The sequence below is a fragment of the Mesoplodon bidens genome (assembly GCF_964165515.1).
Source record: "Mesoplodon bidens genome assembly, chromosome: X".
In the NCBI taxonomy this organism is placed as follows: Eukaryota; Metazoa; Chordata; class Mammalia; order Artiodactyla; family Ziphiidae; genus Mesoplodon; species Mesoplodon bidens.
Genome location: NC_138163.1, coordinates 128,941,151 through 128,957,807, shown reverse-complemented (window position 1 = coordinate 128,957,807; position 16,657 = coordinate 128,941,151). Strand labels below are relative to the sequence as shown.

Below are 16,657 nucleotides of genomic sequence, written 5' to 3'. Positions count from 1 at the left end.
TGTAGTAGGACTGATAAAATCGTTTTGACCATGTGTCGGGCAGAAGAGTCAATAATATATAGCTCATTAGTGGTGAATTTTCAAGAAGATTTAAAAAATGCAATGGGTTAGTTTCTGTGACCATTTCTAATTAATATCATGACATAAAAAAACAACAACTTCCTCCATTCTTTGGGATTAGATGCTTCAAATCACCCCTCACAAAGGGAGTACCACCATGAAAAGCCATTCCCTCCCTTTACAACCCTCTCATCCTCTAAGACTCTCTCTTTCATGGGCATCAAATCAAAGTACCATGCAACACAGGAAGCCATCACAAGAAACAGTGCTTCCCCATGTTCAAACAGCAAGTCTCTGACTGTTAACTATACATCTTCTTGATTTCTCTATGTGCTTTATTTTCTCCCTTTATCTCTTGAGCTAATGGTGAGAATCTTCCTGGAAGATAAAAATCTTCTTATTCCAAAAGAAATTTAATTTCTGTATAAATCAAGCACATATAGTTACTGTTCCATTCCCATCCAGGGGCCCCACACTCAATCAGTTGTGATACTCGAGGACTCATTAAATTATTTACAAGGAATAACATGCAAAATCAGAATGTCATTCTTGTCTATTTGTAACAAGAGAGAAAAAATAATTTTCATCTTAGAACTCAAAGAATGTCCTCTGCTCTCAAGTCTTTTGCCCTAAAATGATGTTGGAAAACAACATAACTGAGGCAAAGCTAATGAATAGTGACTAGTTGTTTTGGTGTTACACAGATTCTCTACTCTTTCCTAGTGCTTATTTTTTTTATCTTTGCTGCAGCCCTCATTTAAATGTTTTCAAGCTTTATTGAGATATAATTGACATATAACAATGTCAAATGTGTAAATTTAAGGTGTACAATGTGTTGAGCTACACACTTACATATTACAAAATTATTACCATGTAGCATTACCTAACACCTCTATCATGTCACATAATTACAAATTCTTTTTTGTGGTAAGAACATTTATGATTCACTCACTTAGCAACTTCCAAGTATATAATACAGTATTGAGAACTATAGCCACCACGCTGTACATGAGATCCCCAGAACTTATTCATCTTATAACTGTAAGTGTGTACCCTGTGACCAACATCTCCCCATTTCCGCCACCCCCCAGCCCCTGGTGACCACCATTCTAATCTCTGTTCCTATTAGTCTGGCTCTTTTAGATTCCACAAATAAGTGAAGTCATACAGTATTTATCTCTGGTGATTATTTTTAAATAGAATCCATCACAAAGCTTTAAAAAATAGTATTTATTGTTAATTTAGAAAGCTTTGGTCAATACAAATATATATAAGCTTATTTTAATTCAGTCACTATGAATAATAGATAAAATTTTCATTACCATGGTAGAAGTTATAAAAATCAGTTCCACGTTTTAAATATGTAAGATACAGAATGCTCTTACCATTGATTCATTTTTATGAGCAAGCTTGAGTCATATTAAATATAATTACTGAGTCAAATATTTGTTGTCCACATTATCTGTCCTGGCCCCATTTCTCTTCCATACTGCCTCCTAGCTCTTGTGATAGCATAGTGGTCTGACTGGAAATTCATGGTTTTCACCTGGGTCCACTACAGTGCAGCTGGCCCAAAGGATATCATTTCCCATCCACCCTTTCTGCTAAAGTGGATTTTATTCATGCCACAAAGCACAATATCAAGCTCACTGTAGATAGACCTACAGACAGTCCCTATGCTCCTCCATGTCCATGGCCAGTCCTCACTTCAAGATATGGAAAGATTATGGAATTCCAGAACCATTTCTGTTGTTCTCCAACCTCCGACTCTAAGAGTCCAGGGCAGGGCCCAGCAAACTTGACCCATGGCCCAATCTAGTCCACCACCAGTTTTGTAAATAAAGTTTTACAGTAACACAGTCACGCTCATTTATTGATATACTGTCTATGGCTACTTTCACTACAAAGACAGAATTGAGTAATTGTAACAGAGACCTTGTGGTCCACAAAGCCTAAAATATTTACCATCTGGCTCTTTACAAAAAAATGTTGCTTACCTGTCATCTAGGCCACTGAGTTTTTAAGAGAACTCATCTAGGAATTAATACATTTATCAAATCTGATTACAAGCAGAGTTTGTGACTTGCATCCCTGAATTACATTCCTAGACTACAGGATCATTACGTAAATTGAGATTCTTAGATAGATAACTGGGAAAGGTTAAGCTGATCTTTACTGATTCTTTGTTCCTCTTCCATTACCTCCTCATCCCAGGCACCTACCCTGCAGCCCTCAATAAAACATTCCCTTCTTGGCAGGATCACAGGGTATGATAATACCTCTGTAATAGCCTTTAGTTCTTATAGTTACATTATTATTATCTAATATATTTATTGTTCAACAAGAATTTGTTAATTGAATTAATAAATGAATTAATGTAGATCAGCATTTTCAAAACTATGTTTTGAAGAATGCCTGCCATCTTTGAAATGCGCTCCATGAAAAGGATGGTCTATTTTATGTAGAGAACAGACTTGTGGTTGCCAAGGAGGAAGGGGGGGAGGGGAGGGTTGGATCAGGAGTTGGGGACTAGCAGATACAAACTATCATACAGAGAATGGATAAACAACAAGATGCTACTGTATAGCACAGGGAACTATATTCAATATCCTGTAATAAACCATACGGAAAAGAATATGAAAAAGAATATATATGTATAACTGAATCACTTTGCTGCACACCAGAAACTAACACAACATTGTAAATCAACTATACTTCAATTTTTTTTAAAAAAAAGGATGGTCTATTTCAAAAAAACAAAAAATCTCCTATGGTCAAATAAAGTTGGGAAACAAAAACACATACTTTATTCTCCTTTAGAAGCACCATAATTCACATGACTGTATTAAAGTTTTGCAGAGGAAAAGGTTGACATCAACAAAATGGCACAGTAGGCATCTCCAAGCTCTTGTTCCCCACACAGAAACATCAGAAAGTAAGTATAAACTGTCAGAAATAACTTGGTCAGAATTCTGGAAAACAGTCATAGGTCTACAGCAACCAAGAAACTACTGAATCAAGAGAAAGCTAACTTCAAAACGGCAGGAAAGTTTTGCGGTGTCTTTACTTGTCCTTGTCCCATCCCCTCCTCAGTAGTGGTTTTGGTTTTGAATCAGTGGCAGCCTACATTCCCAGTGTGGAACCCTGGTCCCTTGTTCTGGAGGATGCAAAGCAAACATTATTCACAAATTATTTTGTCTGTCTATTCTAACCTGTCTGTGTGCTACCAGAAGGACAGATGCAAAGCACTTGTATTAGTTTGCTAGGACTGTCATAACAAAATACCACAGACTAGGTGACCTAAACAATAGAAATTTACTTTCTCACAACTCTTTAGGCTAGAAGTCCAAGATCTATGTGATAGCAGTATTGGTTTCTCCCAAGGACTCTCTCCCTGGCTTGTAGGTGGCCACCTTCTCACTGTGTCCTCTTATGGTCTTTCCTCTGTGCACACGCATCCCTGATGTCTCTTTTATCCTCTTCTTTCAAGGACCCTATCTGTGTCAGATTAGGAACTACATTTATGACCTCATTTAACCTTAATTACCTCTTTAAAGACCTTCTCTCCAAATGCAGTTACATTCTGAGGTACTGGTGGTTAGCACTCCAACATATAAATTTCTTGAAGGGACACAATTCAGCCCATAACAGTGCTCATCTTTGTTCCACCTAACGTGGTGGAACTCAGGATAGAAAAGCAGTAGGTATTGATCAAAAACACTGCAAGAAACACTAAAAACCTTCAGATGCCTGGGTAAAAGATTACAGTTGAAACATACAATAGACCATCTAAGGCCTGAGAGCAAAAGCTGAGGAGAGTTTCTTAGGGAAATTACAAAACTCAAAATCAGCCATGGATGCAGGCAGGAAAATTTAGAAAGCCATATGCATTCTCAGGGCAAGATGCATGCTCAGAAAAGACCTGAGAAGGTCCTAAGATTTCACCTTGGGCTGATCGCTAGGTTCAGTTCAAGAATGGCTATGTATTGAAGGAGTGCCCCAGAACAGAAACAATCCATGAAAACCGGGAAAGGTATTTTTTGTTTGTTTGTTTGTTTGGTAGATTTTTTTTTAGCCTTTGGCATTCAAGAAAATTTCTATCAAAACCCTAGTTGAACACAAGCTGAGAAACAGAGACTATAAAGGCCACACACAAGAAGGAATATAGTCTTTCCAAAAATAGTGTAGGAAAGTCACCAAATAGATGGCCTACAATAGCTTTCAACAATAAAAACATCGAGTAAACTCTGGGCAAAGGGGGAGAATCTAATTTCCCCCTTTTCCCTTACTTTCCCCGAGTTATCAGTTATAACAGTCAAATGTCTAATTAGCAACAAATATCACAAAGCATACAAAGAAACAGGAAATTATGTCCTATTTGAAGATAAAAAATAAATTGACAGAAATCATCCCTGAGGAAGTCCAGACATTGGACTTTCTAGATAAATACTTTAAAATAACTGTCTTAAATATGCTTAAAGATCTAAAGGAAAACAAGGACAAACAATAAAAGGAAATCAGGAAATTGATGTAAGAATAAAATGAGAATATCAATAAAGAGCTAGAAATTATAAAAAGGAACCAAACAGAAGTTCTGGAGCTGAAAAGTGAAAAAACAGAAATGGAAAATTCACTAGAGGAGTTTAACAGTAGATTTGAGCAGGAAGAAGAATCAGTGAACGCAAAGATGGGGCAAGTGAATTACTGAGTCTGAGGAGCATAAAAGAAAAAGAAGGGGCTTCCCTGGTGGCGCAGTGGTTGAGAGTCCGCCTGCCGATGCAGGGGACACGGGTTCGTGCCCTGGTCCGGGAAGATCCCACATGCCGCGGAGCAGCTGGGCCCGTGAGCCATGGCCATTGAGCCTGCGCGTCCAGAGCCTGTGCTCCGCAACGGGAGAGGCCACAACTGCGCGAGGCCCACATACCGCAAAAAAAAAAAAAAAAAAAAAAGAAAGAAAAAGAATAAAGAAAACTGAACAGAGTCTAAAGGACCAATGGGACACCATCAAACAGACCAACATACACATTCTGAGAGTGAGAAAGGGGTGGGAAGAATCTTTGAATATTTGAATAGAATATTTGAAGAAATAATAGCTTTTCAAATTTGATGAAAATATAAATCTACAAATCCAAAACCTTCAATGAACTCCAAGTAGGAAAACCCAAAGAGATTCACACTGAGAAACTTCACAATGAAACTGCTGAAAGCCAAAGACAATGAAAGAATTTTTAAAACAGCTAGAAAAAAGCAACTCATTACTTACATGGGATGCCCAATAAAATCATTAGCCAATCTCTCAGAAGAAGCCTTGGAGGCCAGGAGGCAAAGGATGATATATTTAAAGTGCTGAAAGAAAAAAAAATGTAGCTGAGAATTTATATCCAGCAAAACTATCTTTCACAAATGAAAGATAAATTAAGACATTCCCAGATAAACAAAAGCTGAGAGAGTTCATTACAACCTAGTTGTACCTTGCCCTACAGAAAATGATAAAGGGAATCTTTCAGGTTGAAATGCATGGATGCTAGACAGTAACTCAAAGCCTAATGAAGAAATAAAGATCTCTGCTAAAGGTAAATACACCAGCAAATATAAAAACAGTATTATGGTATTTTTGGTTTGTGACTCCACTTTTTATCTCCTACAGGATTTAAAAGACAAATTCATTAAAAAGTTATTAATTTATGTTACTGGATGTACAATAAATAAAGATATTATTTGTGACAAGAAAAACATAAAGGGAGGAGGATGTAGCTGTACAGGAGTAGAGTTTTTGTATGTTATAGACGTTAAGTTGATATCATTTCAAACTAGACTGTTATAAATTTAGGATGTTAAATGTAATCCCCACAGTAACCACAAAAAAAAATCTAAAAAGTATACCTCTTTGGGCTTCCCTGGTGGCGCAGTGGTTGAGAGTCCGCCTGCCGATGCAGGGGACACGGGTTTGTGCCCCTATCCCGGAAGATCCCACATGCCGCGGAGCGGCTGGGCCCGCGAGCCATGGCCGCGGAGCCTGTGTGTCCGGAGCCTGTGCTCCGCAACGGGAGAGGCCACAGCAGTGAGAGGCCCGCGTACAGCAAAAAAAAAAAAAAAAAAAAAAAAAGAAAGTATACCTCTTTGAAATCAAAGAGAATCAAAATGGTTCACTATAAAAAAATAAAAATCAACTAAATACGAAAGAGGGTTGTAATAGACAAAAGGGAAAACAAAAAAGCTGTAAAATATACAGAGATCAAATACCAAATGGCAGAAGTCATTCCTTAACAGTAATTATTTTAAATGTAAATGTACTAAACTCTTCAATCAAAAGACATAGATAGGAAGAATGGATAAAACAAACTATGATCTAACTATATGCTGTCTACAAGAGACTCACTTTAGATCCAAAGACACAAGTAGATTGACTGTGAAAGGATGGAAAAAGATATTCTATGCAAATAGTAACCAAAAGAGAGCTGAGGTAGCTATACTAACATAAGTCAAAATCTCTTAAAAGAGGCAAAGAATGACAATATATATTGATAAAAGAGTCAAGTCATCATGATGATATAACAATCCTAAAAATATATGCACCAAACAACGGAGCCCCAAAATCTATGAAGCAAACCTTGATACAATTGATGGAAGAAATAATACTTTTACAGTAATAGTTGGAGACTTTAATACACCATTTTCAGTAATAGATGGAACATCAATACAGAGATCAGTAAGGAAATATAGGATATGAACAACACTATAAACCAACTAGACCTAACAAACATATAAAGAATACTCCACACAACAACAGCAGAATACACATTCTTCTCAAGTATACATGCAACATTCTCTAGGACAAGCCATATATTGGGCTACAAAATAAATCTTAATAAAATTTAAAAGATAAAAATTATAAAAAGTATTGTATCTTTTCCAAACATAGTAGAATGAAGCTAAAAATCAATAATAAAAGGAAAATCAGAAAATTCACAGATATCTGGAAAATAACACACTCTTATACAACCAATGGGTCAAAGAAGAAATCACAAGGGAAATTAAAGAAGAATGAAAACAAAAACACAACATACCAAAACTTATCAGATGCAGTGATAGCAGTGTTCAGAGGGAAATTTATAATGTAAATGCCTGCATTAAAAAAGAAGAAAGATCAAGTCAATAACCTAATATTACACCTTGAGGAACTAGAAAAAGAAGAGCAAACTAAACCCAAAGCTAGCAGAGGAAATAAATAATAAAGATCAAAGTAGACAAAAATAAAATAGAAAAGCAATTAGAGAATCAACAAAACCAAAAGTTGGCTCTCTTAAAAGATCAACAAAAATTACAACACTTTAGCTAGACTGACAAAGAAAAAAAGAAGACTCAAATAATTAAAATCAGAAATGAAAGTGGGGGCATTACTACTGACCTTACAGAAGTAAAAAAGAATTATAAGAGAAGATTGTAAACAAATTAGGTAACCTAGATAAAATGGACAGATACCTAGAAATACAGAAATTACCTAAACTGACTCAAGATGAAATAGAAAAATCTCGGACTTATAACAAGTAAAGAAATTGACTGAATAATCAAAAACCTTCCAATAAAGTTCAGGACCAGATGGCTTCACTGGTGAATTCTTACAAACATGTAAGTAAGAATTAACACCAATCCTTCTCAAACTCTTCCAAGAAATAAAAGAGGAAAGAATACTTCCTAATGAGGTCAGCATTACCTTGACACCAAAGGCAGATAAATACACCACAAGAAAATAAAACCACAGACAAATAACCTTTGTGGATATAGATGCAAAAATCCAAAACAAAATAGTATCAAGACAAATCCAACAGTGAAGTAAAAGGATTATACATCATGGCCAATAGAGATTTATCCCAGGAATGCAAAGGCCGTTCAATATAATGAAATTGATCAAAGCAATACACTACATTAATAGAATGAAGGAAAGAAAACGTGATCATCTCATTTGATGCTGAAGAGGCAGGTGACAAAGTCCAACATCTTTTAACAGTAAAAAAGGAAAACCACTCAGAAAACTAGGAATAGAAGAGAATTTCTTCTACACAACAAAGAGCATTTATGAAAAATTCCCAGCTAACAACATAATTCAACTATATGCCTTCTACAAGAGGCATACTAAATGGTGAAAGACAAAGCTTTCTCCTTAAGATCAGGAACAAGACAAGGATGCCTGCTTCCACCACTGCTATTCAGCACTTTATTGGCAGTTTTTTCCAGAGCAGTTAGATAAGAAAAAGAAATAAAAGGCACCTAAATTTGAAAGGAAGAAGTAAAACTATCTCTATTTGCAGATGACACAGTCCTATACATTTAAAACCCCAAATAATCCAAAAGAAAACTGCTAGAGCTAATAAATGAATTCAGTAAAACTGCAGCATACAAGAGCAACACACAACAATCAGTTGTGTATCTATACAACTGCAATAAACAATCTGAAGAGGAAGTGAAGAAAACAATTCGATTTACAATAGCATCTAAAAGAATAAAATACGTAGGAATAAATTAAACCAAGGAGTGAAAGATTTGTACAAAGCAAATCACAAAACATGGCTGAAATAAATTAAAGAATGGAAAAGACACACCATTAAAAAATGGAAAGACACACCATGTTCATGGGAAGAAATACTTAATATTGATAAGGCGTAAATACTATGCAAAGCAATCTATAATTCAATATGACTCCTATAAAAATTCCAACAGCCTTTTTTTTTTGCAGAATTGAAAAAGCCAATCCTCAAACTCATATGAAATTGCAAGAGGCCCTGAATAGCCAAAACAATCTCGAAAGAGAAGAACAAAGTAGAAGGGGTTCACAATTCCTGATTTCAAAAATTACAGCAAAGCTACAGTGATCAAAACACTGTGGTACTTACATCAGCATAAACATCAGTTCTATCCAATGGAATAGAACTGAGAGTCCATACATCTATAGCCAATTCATTTTGACAAGGGTAGCAAGTCCATTCAGTGAGGGAAATACCAGACGTCAACAAATGGGGCTGGGACACCTGGATTTCTACATGCAAAAGAATGAAATTGGACCCCTATCTCACATCATATATAAAAATTATCTCAAAATAAATCAACGGCTTAAATATAGGGCCTCAAGCCATAAATCTCTTAAAAGAAAACAGGAGTCAATTTTTATGACCATGGATTTGGCAAATGAATGTCTGTTTGTTTTTGATGACACCAAAGCATGAGCAACAAAAGAAAAAATAGGTAAGCTGGACTTCATCAAAACTAAAAACTTTGGGGTATCAAACGACATTACAAGGAAAGAGTAGAGACAACCTACAGAATGGGAGAAATATTTACAAATTACATGTCTGATAAGGGTTTAATATCCAGAATATAAAAAGAACTCCTGCAATTCAGCAACAGAAAGACAACCCACCCAATACAAAAATAGACTTTTCTCCAAAGAAGATAGCAAATAATCACATGAAAAGATGCTCAATGTCATCAGTCGTTAGGGAAATGAAATTCAAAGCCACTTCACACCTACTAGGATACCAATTATCAAAAAATGGAAAGTAAGCATTGGTGAAGATGTGGAAAAATTAGAAGTCTTATACATTGCTTGTGGCAATGTAAAATGGTGTAGCCAATGTGGAAAACAGCATGGCAGTTCCTTAAAAAGTTAAACATAGAATTACCATATGACCCAGCAATGTCACTCCTAGATATATACTCAAAAGGATTGAAAGCAGAAACTCAAATAATTCATTGCAGCATTACTGACAATAGCCAAAAGTTGAAAACAGCCCAAGTGTCCACCAACAGAAAAATTTTTTAAATGTAGTATACACATACAATGGATTATTACTGAGCCATAAAAAAGAAGTTCTGATACATGCTACAACATGGATGAACCCTGAAATCATTATGCTAAGTGAAAGAAGCCAGACACAAAGGACAAATATTGTATGATTCTACTTATATGAAATATCTTGAATAGACAAATTTATAAAGACACAAAGTAGTTTAAAAGTTGCCGGGGGGGGCTGGAGAGAGAGAAGTATGGGGCACTATTGCTTAATGGTTACAAAGTTTCTGTTTGAAGTGATGGAAAAGTTTTATAAATAGATAATGGTGATGGTTGCACAACTTTGGGTTTGACCTAAGAAGTTTTATTAATGGACTAGAGTTAACATTTCAAGGAACACTCATGAAAGGCTGAAACAAAGAAATGATTTTGATCTTGAAAGGGAGAAAAAATGGATCTGCAGGAACAAATCCCCCTTGTTAAAGTGCAGACCACTGCAGCAGGACTTGAATGGGGCCTGAGTTTCTGGGACCAACAAGGTCCCAGGTGGTGCTGATTCTGCTGATCTTCCAAGCCCGGTGTGAGTAGCAGGGGATAAAATAGTTAGGATGCACTATTCACAGTGATCCTATTCCCTCTTTACAGCGAATTTGATCAATTGATCCAAAACTGAAGATGTTAATGAGCAATAATCAATAACTCTATTATCCCTCTCAAGTAGCATAACTGTAATTTTACTTGGGTTACCAAAACAAATGCCTTACTCCAAAGAAGACAGTCTGAGAGAGATATTTAGCAACAAAGAGGATCAGTACGAGATGAGGCTTGTTATACCTTGTGCTGGGGGTCAGGGAGGGCAGCCATCTTTCCAAATCCCTGTGCAGTATTCTAAATATATTTTTTACTTCCATTTATACTTGAGTTATGGCAAGGTTGTTCTTTCTCATAAGAATAAGGAAAAAAAATAAAGGAAGAGAGTGAGAAAGAAAGGAAAAGAGGGAGGGAGAGAGGGTAGACGGGAGAGAGGAGACAAGGAAGGAAGGGAGGGAGGGAGGGGAGGATAGGGATATGAGAGATTAGATGTCTACATAATCCTTCTTCCCAGTCAAATTCTCATCCAATTCACTTTGGAATATCTTTGCTGATAAACCAATTAGATGAGGTTAACTAGTGTTAACTCTTTCTGCAGTTTATAGAACACATTCATTCGCTGGTGATCACATCTAAGAATGTGTTCTTGTTAATTAGAACACCTTAGCAGATTATTGGGCTAAAACACAGAGGGAAGGTTGTGCTGGCACATGTCAGGATAACTCTTAAAAGTGAAAAACAATTCTGTCATTCAACCCGAAGAACTTGCAGGCATATTCCCATATTTAGGTAACTTCTAAACTTAGAATGAGTCTATTCGCCTCAGGCATTTTATCCCTGTAGTTTAAAAAGGTGTCCCTAAAGTTAAGCAGTTTCTGCCTCTTACAAACTCTGTGACCTTGGGAAAATTAATGAATTTCCTTTATGCCTCAGTTTCCTCATCCATAAAATGGGGGACATGGAAGCATGTAATTACTGAAGAATGAAATAAGGCACTCATTGGCATGCAGCGAGGTTTTAATATATGTAGGCTCTTATTATATATATGCATGTGCTAATCCCTTATCAAAAAAAGTCACTTTTTTTCTTTCCAAGGTTTTATATCCAAATGCAAATGAACCTTAAGGCAATGCCCAAGATTGAAGCGATCAGATGTAAAGGATTAAATTATCCCAGAAATGTATAAACCAATGGGAAATACCATGGTTGTCAGGTCAGAGGATATTATGCAATGAATCCAGTGCAGCAAAGTGGTTTAAAGTTTAGGTTTTTGGAATCAGAATGATGAGACATTGAGTCTCAGCTTCTCTAATTACTGTGGCATGACTTTAAGCAAGTCAACCTCTCTAACCCCCAGTTTCCTCATCTGAAAATATTTATTGGAGCAGTAAAACAATTCCTCTTTTGTGAGGATTAAACTAGGTAATTTTTTAAATGTGCTTAGTACAGTGTGTCAATATGTGGTGGCTTAAAAAATATTTTGAATTCTAGCAATATACTCACACTGTCATTTCCTGGGAAGGTTAGAAACAGATATATGATGGTAGGACGCAACCTTCTAATTGGTTTCAAGCCAGGTGGGGAGGCCAGACAATCAGATAATGTACAGTACAAGACAAACCACATTTGGATTTTCAAATTCTTCCTGTTAAGATGACATTTCTCTCTTTCCTGTTTCTTTTCCCACATCATTCATTTTCTGTCTTGCATATAAAAATTCATGAAAGTTTTCCATCCTGAATTGGACCATCTAAAAGGACATATTTTCTTGTGAAGAGAGGGAAAAAAAGCAAAGATACACAATTTCTCATGACATGCCTCTACCTTGTCTAATTTATTTCTTATTAGCAGAAGAATATATTTGTTATAGAATAAAATTCTATGGCCAAGAAAGAGACTTTTTGTTTTTTGTTTTGCTTTGTTTTGTTTTTTTTTTTTTGAGTAACCAAAACAGAAAAACAAAATCAAGCAGAGTAGGAAGTGACCATGGAGAAGAAGTCAATTTGGCAGATGCTGAATAACACAGGGATGAACTAAAAGATGGAATATTTCAAAGATGCAGGCTGAAACTGTTTTGGTAACATGGTGGTGCCTATGATTCCATGCCTGCAAACACGTCTTAAAAAATAAACACATTTTTTTTTCATTAATAACAGAAAAGTTAGTTATGTTAAAAAGAAAAACAGCTCAATACATCTCTTTTACCCAAACTCCTTGCTCCTTCTTTTACCAAAAGTCCTTGCCTGGGGAGTACCTTAGCTGTTGAGCCCTTTTCCTTTCCTCACTTTGAGAACTCAACGTTGACTTGTAGAAGTAAAAACATGGCGCTCAAGTGTGGCCACAGCTGTGTTTTACTACCAGCCTTTGAGGGAGGCCTCAAGTCAAACTCCTCCTCATTCAGATCCTACCAGCTTGTTGGGTACTGAGCCAACTGGGGTGTAGCTTGCACCAGGTTGCTGAGCCTTTGTCAAGCGAAAAGAGACAAATTTCCACAGGGGAAAGCAGTGAGTGAATAGACAGTTCATGGCAGTATGAACCATTTCTTATCTCAGAAAGCATTATGGGGAAACTACATGAGGGCAATAAACATTGCTCAGCATAACTTGAAACTGGAAGTCATCAGGAAGTGATTTATCTGTTGTCAAAGGGCAAAGAGTCTGTGGCCATACCCCTTGAACACGCCTGATTATACCTGATCTCTGAAGCTAAGCAGAGTCAGGCCTGGTTAGTGCTTGGATGAGACACAAAGGGCAAGAGGAAAGAGAGTTAGTCCCTCCGTCTCTGGAGGAAAAAGTAGGCACTTTGTTCATAGCACATCTAGGATTAATAAATCTTTCTTTACAGTATATTTACTGAGGCAACAATCTGGACTTTAAGTGACACTGCTGTGTTTGGTTCTTAAAATGAGCTAATTTTCTTTGATTTTGTGTTTCTGTGCATCATTTTTCATTGGGGGGGGTCACAGGATATAAAGAAGAAATTGGGTAAATTCAGAGGTATCAAGAGAATCAAACTAGATCCACTGATTTAAAGGGTATCTCATGAAAGGAGGTGGATATTCCTGACCCATCCACAGTTCAAAATGCAGCTCCACTTGAACTCATAAACGTGGGCTAGTTCATCACCATGGGCGCCTACTGTTGACATCTACAATGTTGATGAGCCTAAGGTCAAAGAAAGCCACCCACCCAAAAGGCAATTTTGATAGCAACTATTGACAATGAATTCCGTTTAATAGTCTTCAGCTTATATTTTCCAAATCCAAAACTCTTCAGGGTAAGTTATCATTGCATAACTGTCATTATTGGAAATGCTAGTGGGAATGCTATCAGTGTTAACCTCTCTGGGTAAAATTTTTTTTTTTTTGCAATCTCACCATCATTTTAATTTTGTTTACATCTCTAGTCATTTGCACAGATGTTGATGGAGCTGTATTTTTGCTTCAATGTCTATTGCAACATTCTTATTGCGTTCTGCAGGTCCTCCAGTAAACGTTACTTGCAATATTTTTATCAACAGTTTTGGATCAGTCACAGAAACCACCATGGTAAGTGCTACAACGCCACTGGCAAGAGAAAAACGTGACTTGATTATGCCATGAACACAACCTGTCAAATTTTCTATTTATTGTTCAACTTGCAGGGCCTCCTGTAAATGTTACCTGCAACATATTTATCAACAGCTTTGGGTCAATAGCAGAAACTACAATGGTGAGTGGGACTGAGCACTGAAGCCATCGTGTGAAGGAATGGGATATGCGATCAAAGAGTACTGTTGTATACTTGTAGGACATTTACTGAGTGCCAATTTCCAAGTTCATTCACCTCTAGAAAACAATTATTTATTTAAAATTCAATCATCTTTTATCCATCATGCCAGAGAAGTTTTGGAAACACGTGATGTTCGGTTAGATTTAGGTAGAATTATCAGTATTAAGCATGGTTTATAGTTAAGGATATTTAAATATTTGCATCTCCAATGTTTCAGAAATACAAATTTCAAAGTTTGGGAGATATTTTTCATATAATAGGAAGTTTTAACATAATCAAGACTCAGACATGCTACATTTAAGACAGGGGTTCCCAACCCCCCGGCCTCGCACTGTTACCGGTCTGAGTCCTGTTAGGAACCGGGCCGCACAGCAGGAGGTGAGTGGCGGGCTAGCGAGCGAAGCTTCATCTGCCGCTCCCCATCGCCCGCATTACCACCTGAACCACCCAACCATCCCCCTCCCCCCCGCCCCGCCCCCGGTCCATGGAAAAATTGTCTTCTAGGAAACTGGTCCCTGTCACCAAAAAGGTTGGGGACCACTGATTTAAGATATACGCCAAGGAGCTGACCTTACAATGAAGACACACACACACACACAATTTGGTGGCAATAGAAAGTTGTTCCAAGTCCAAAGCAATTACATCACATGCATGGCTTTTCCAAAAAAAAAACAAAACCCATAAACATAAAAAAACTAATAAAAACCCATCACACTCTAATTACAGACATGTTTCACATACATGAAAAAGATCTCAGATACTGTAAAATCCACCAAGATTCCTTATCAATGTCAAGATGGTGTTGTTGCCTGTGACACAGCCTATTAGATCAGTAGGCTTACAGTGCTAGGCTACCGTGTGGAGAAATTCATTTTGGGCAAAACATTTTCTTGGCCCCCATACAATTTAAGTCCTAAGTCAATTGGCTGGTTCAAATTTTCAGTACTATGTAAAGTATACAGCCATATTATTGGATGAGATTGAAATAAACTATAGTTGAGCTTGACTATACTACTATGGTGGCCGATGTCCTAGAAACACTCAAGAAGTGAAATAATGAGCATAATGCCATTGAGAAGTAAAAAATAGTGTTCCCCTGTGTTTATGAATTCTCTCTTTTAGGCTACCAGGATTGTGTTTAACAAATTACTGTACTTTTTGGTGTCCTTGATGTTAGAATAATTTACCTCTTATCACTCCTCTCCACTGGCAAGTCAGACATAATGCAACTCCACTACACATTTTAATATTGTTCTGACACAGCATTGTCCAGAAACGAGACTTTTGGGGCTTTGACAGTATGTAGTGCATTAAGAATTTTACCCAACCAGGATAGGGTTGACTCATAAGAAAAGCTGAACATGGAAAGAAGACTCCAACTCTGTACTTGGCATTCAGTTTCTGTCTCTCCCCTCCTGGTTTTATCCTGGTAACAGAGGGGCAAATCTTCCAGCCACCCAAATCACTATCACCAGCTTTACACGATGGCATTCAATGACAATATTTGCACGACCTAACGCTGATTGCATTAATTAGACCCTTAAATTGCTTTGATTAAATCTCCTCATTGCATTTTACCCTCAATCAAAAATGTAAATGTGCACCTTTTCGGTGTTCATTAATGCAAGAAAAAGCATTTAAGGAGATGAAAATGGAAACGATGGATATCCTTGTTTTCCTGTGCCTTTAAGAGCTACTGAAGGTGTTTAATAAATGGGCTGCTTAGGTGCTTCTTGGCCACTTATTAAGGTGTCCTTTGTCATGTTTCCTATGCGAAAATTTGGAAATCATTGTCCAAATGTAATATCAACGGCCTGTATATTCTGCTGTATGAGACGTACTGAATCGCATGATCAGAAGAATGATGTGTATTGTGCTTCTTTTATTTTATTTCTTGGCTTCTGATGTAATGACAAACTGAATTTGGCTTTTAAAAAATATCTTTTATTTTCTTCAATTATGGCTTTTGTGTGAAACTAAAAAAAAAATGTTTTTTGAAACTCCACCATGCTTAAATCAAAGAATAAACCATGTCATGTAGGGTAGGGACTGGCAAACATTTTTCTCTAAAAAGCCAGACAGTAAATACTTAAGACTTTGAGGACCAGACAGTCTCTGTCACAACTACTTAATTCTGCCCTTTTGGCATAAAAGCAGCCATAAACAATAGTAAGCAAATGGGTGTGGCTGTACTCCAAAAAAAAACTACTTATAAACACAGGCTATGGCCAAATTTGGCCCACAGGCCATAGGTTGCCAACTCCGGGATCTAAGGCATCACTATTTAAAATGGACATTATTCAGGGGCTCATAGGAACATGAGAATTGCTCCACCTTGAAAAGGTCTTACTTTCCCAGACCCCTTAGGCCCTGCCTGGGGATCTACCTGATGTACCCACAGAGTGTCATCACAGCCTGAGCTTCCCTTATCAAAACCCTGAGATTCTAC

General features: G+C 37.0%; 1 protein-coding gene across 2 annotated transcripts in view; it reads left to right on the top strand.

Annotated features, from left to right (window-relative positions):
- GLRA2 (glycine receptor alpha 2) overlaps positions 1-16,657 on the top strand; it is a gene marked incomplete at both ends in the record, with an annotated part of 185,931 nt that overhangs the window by 29,365 nt on the left and 139,909 nt on the right. The window contains one exon of one of the 2 annotated variants that reach the window (XM_081221421.1): positions 14,081-14,148. In XM_081221421.1, the coding sequence (XP_081077547.1) occupies positions 14,081-14,148 (68 nt within the window). Of the gene's footprint in view, positions 1-13,917; positions 13,986-14,080; positions 14,149-16,657 lie in introns of both variants that reach the window. The other variant, XM_081221420.1, reaches the window with a different exon arrangement.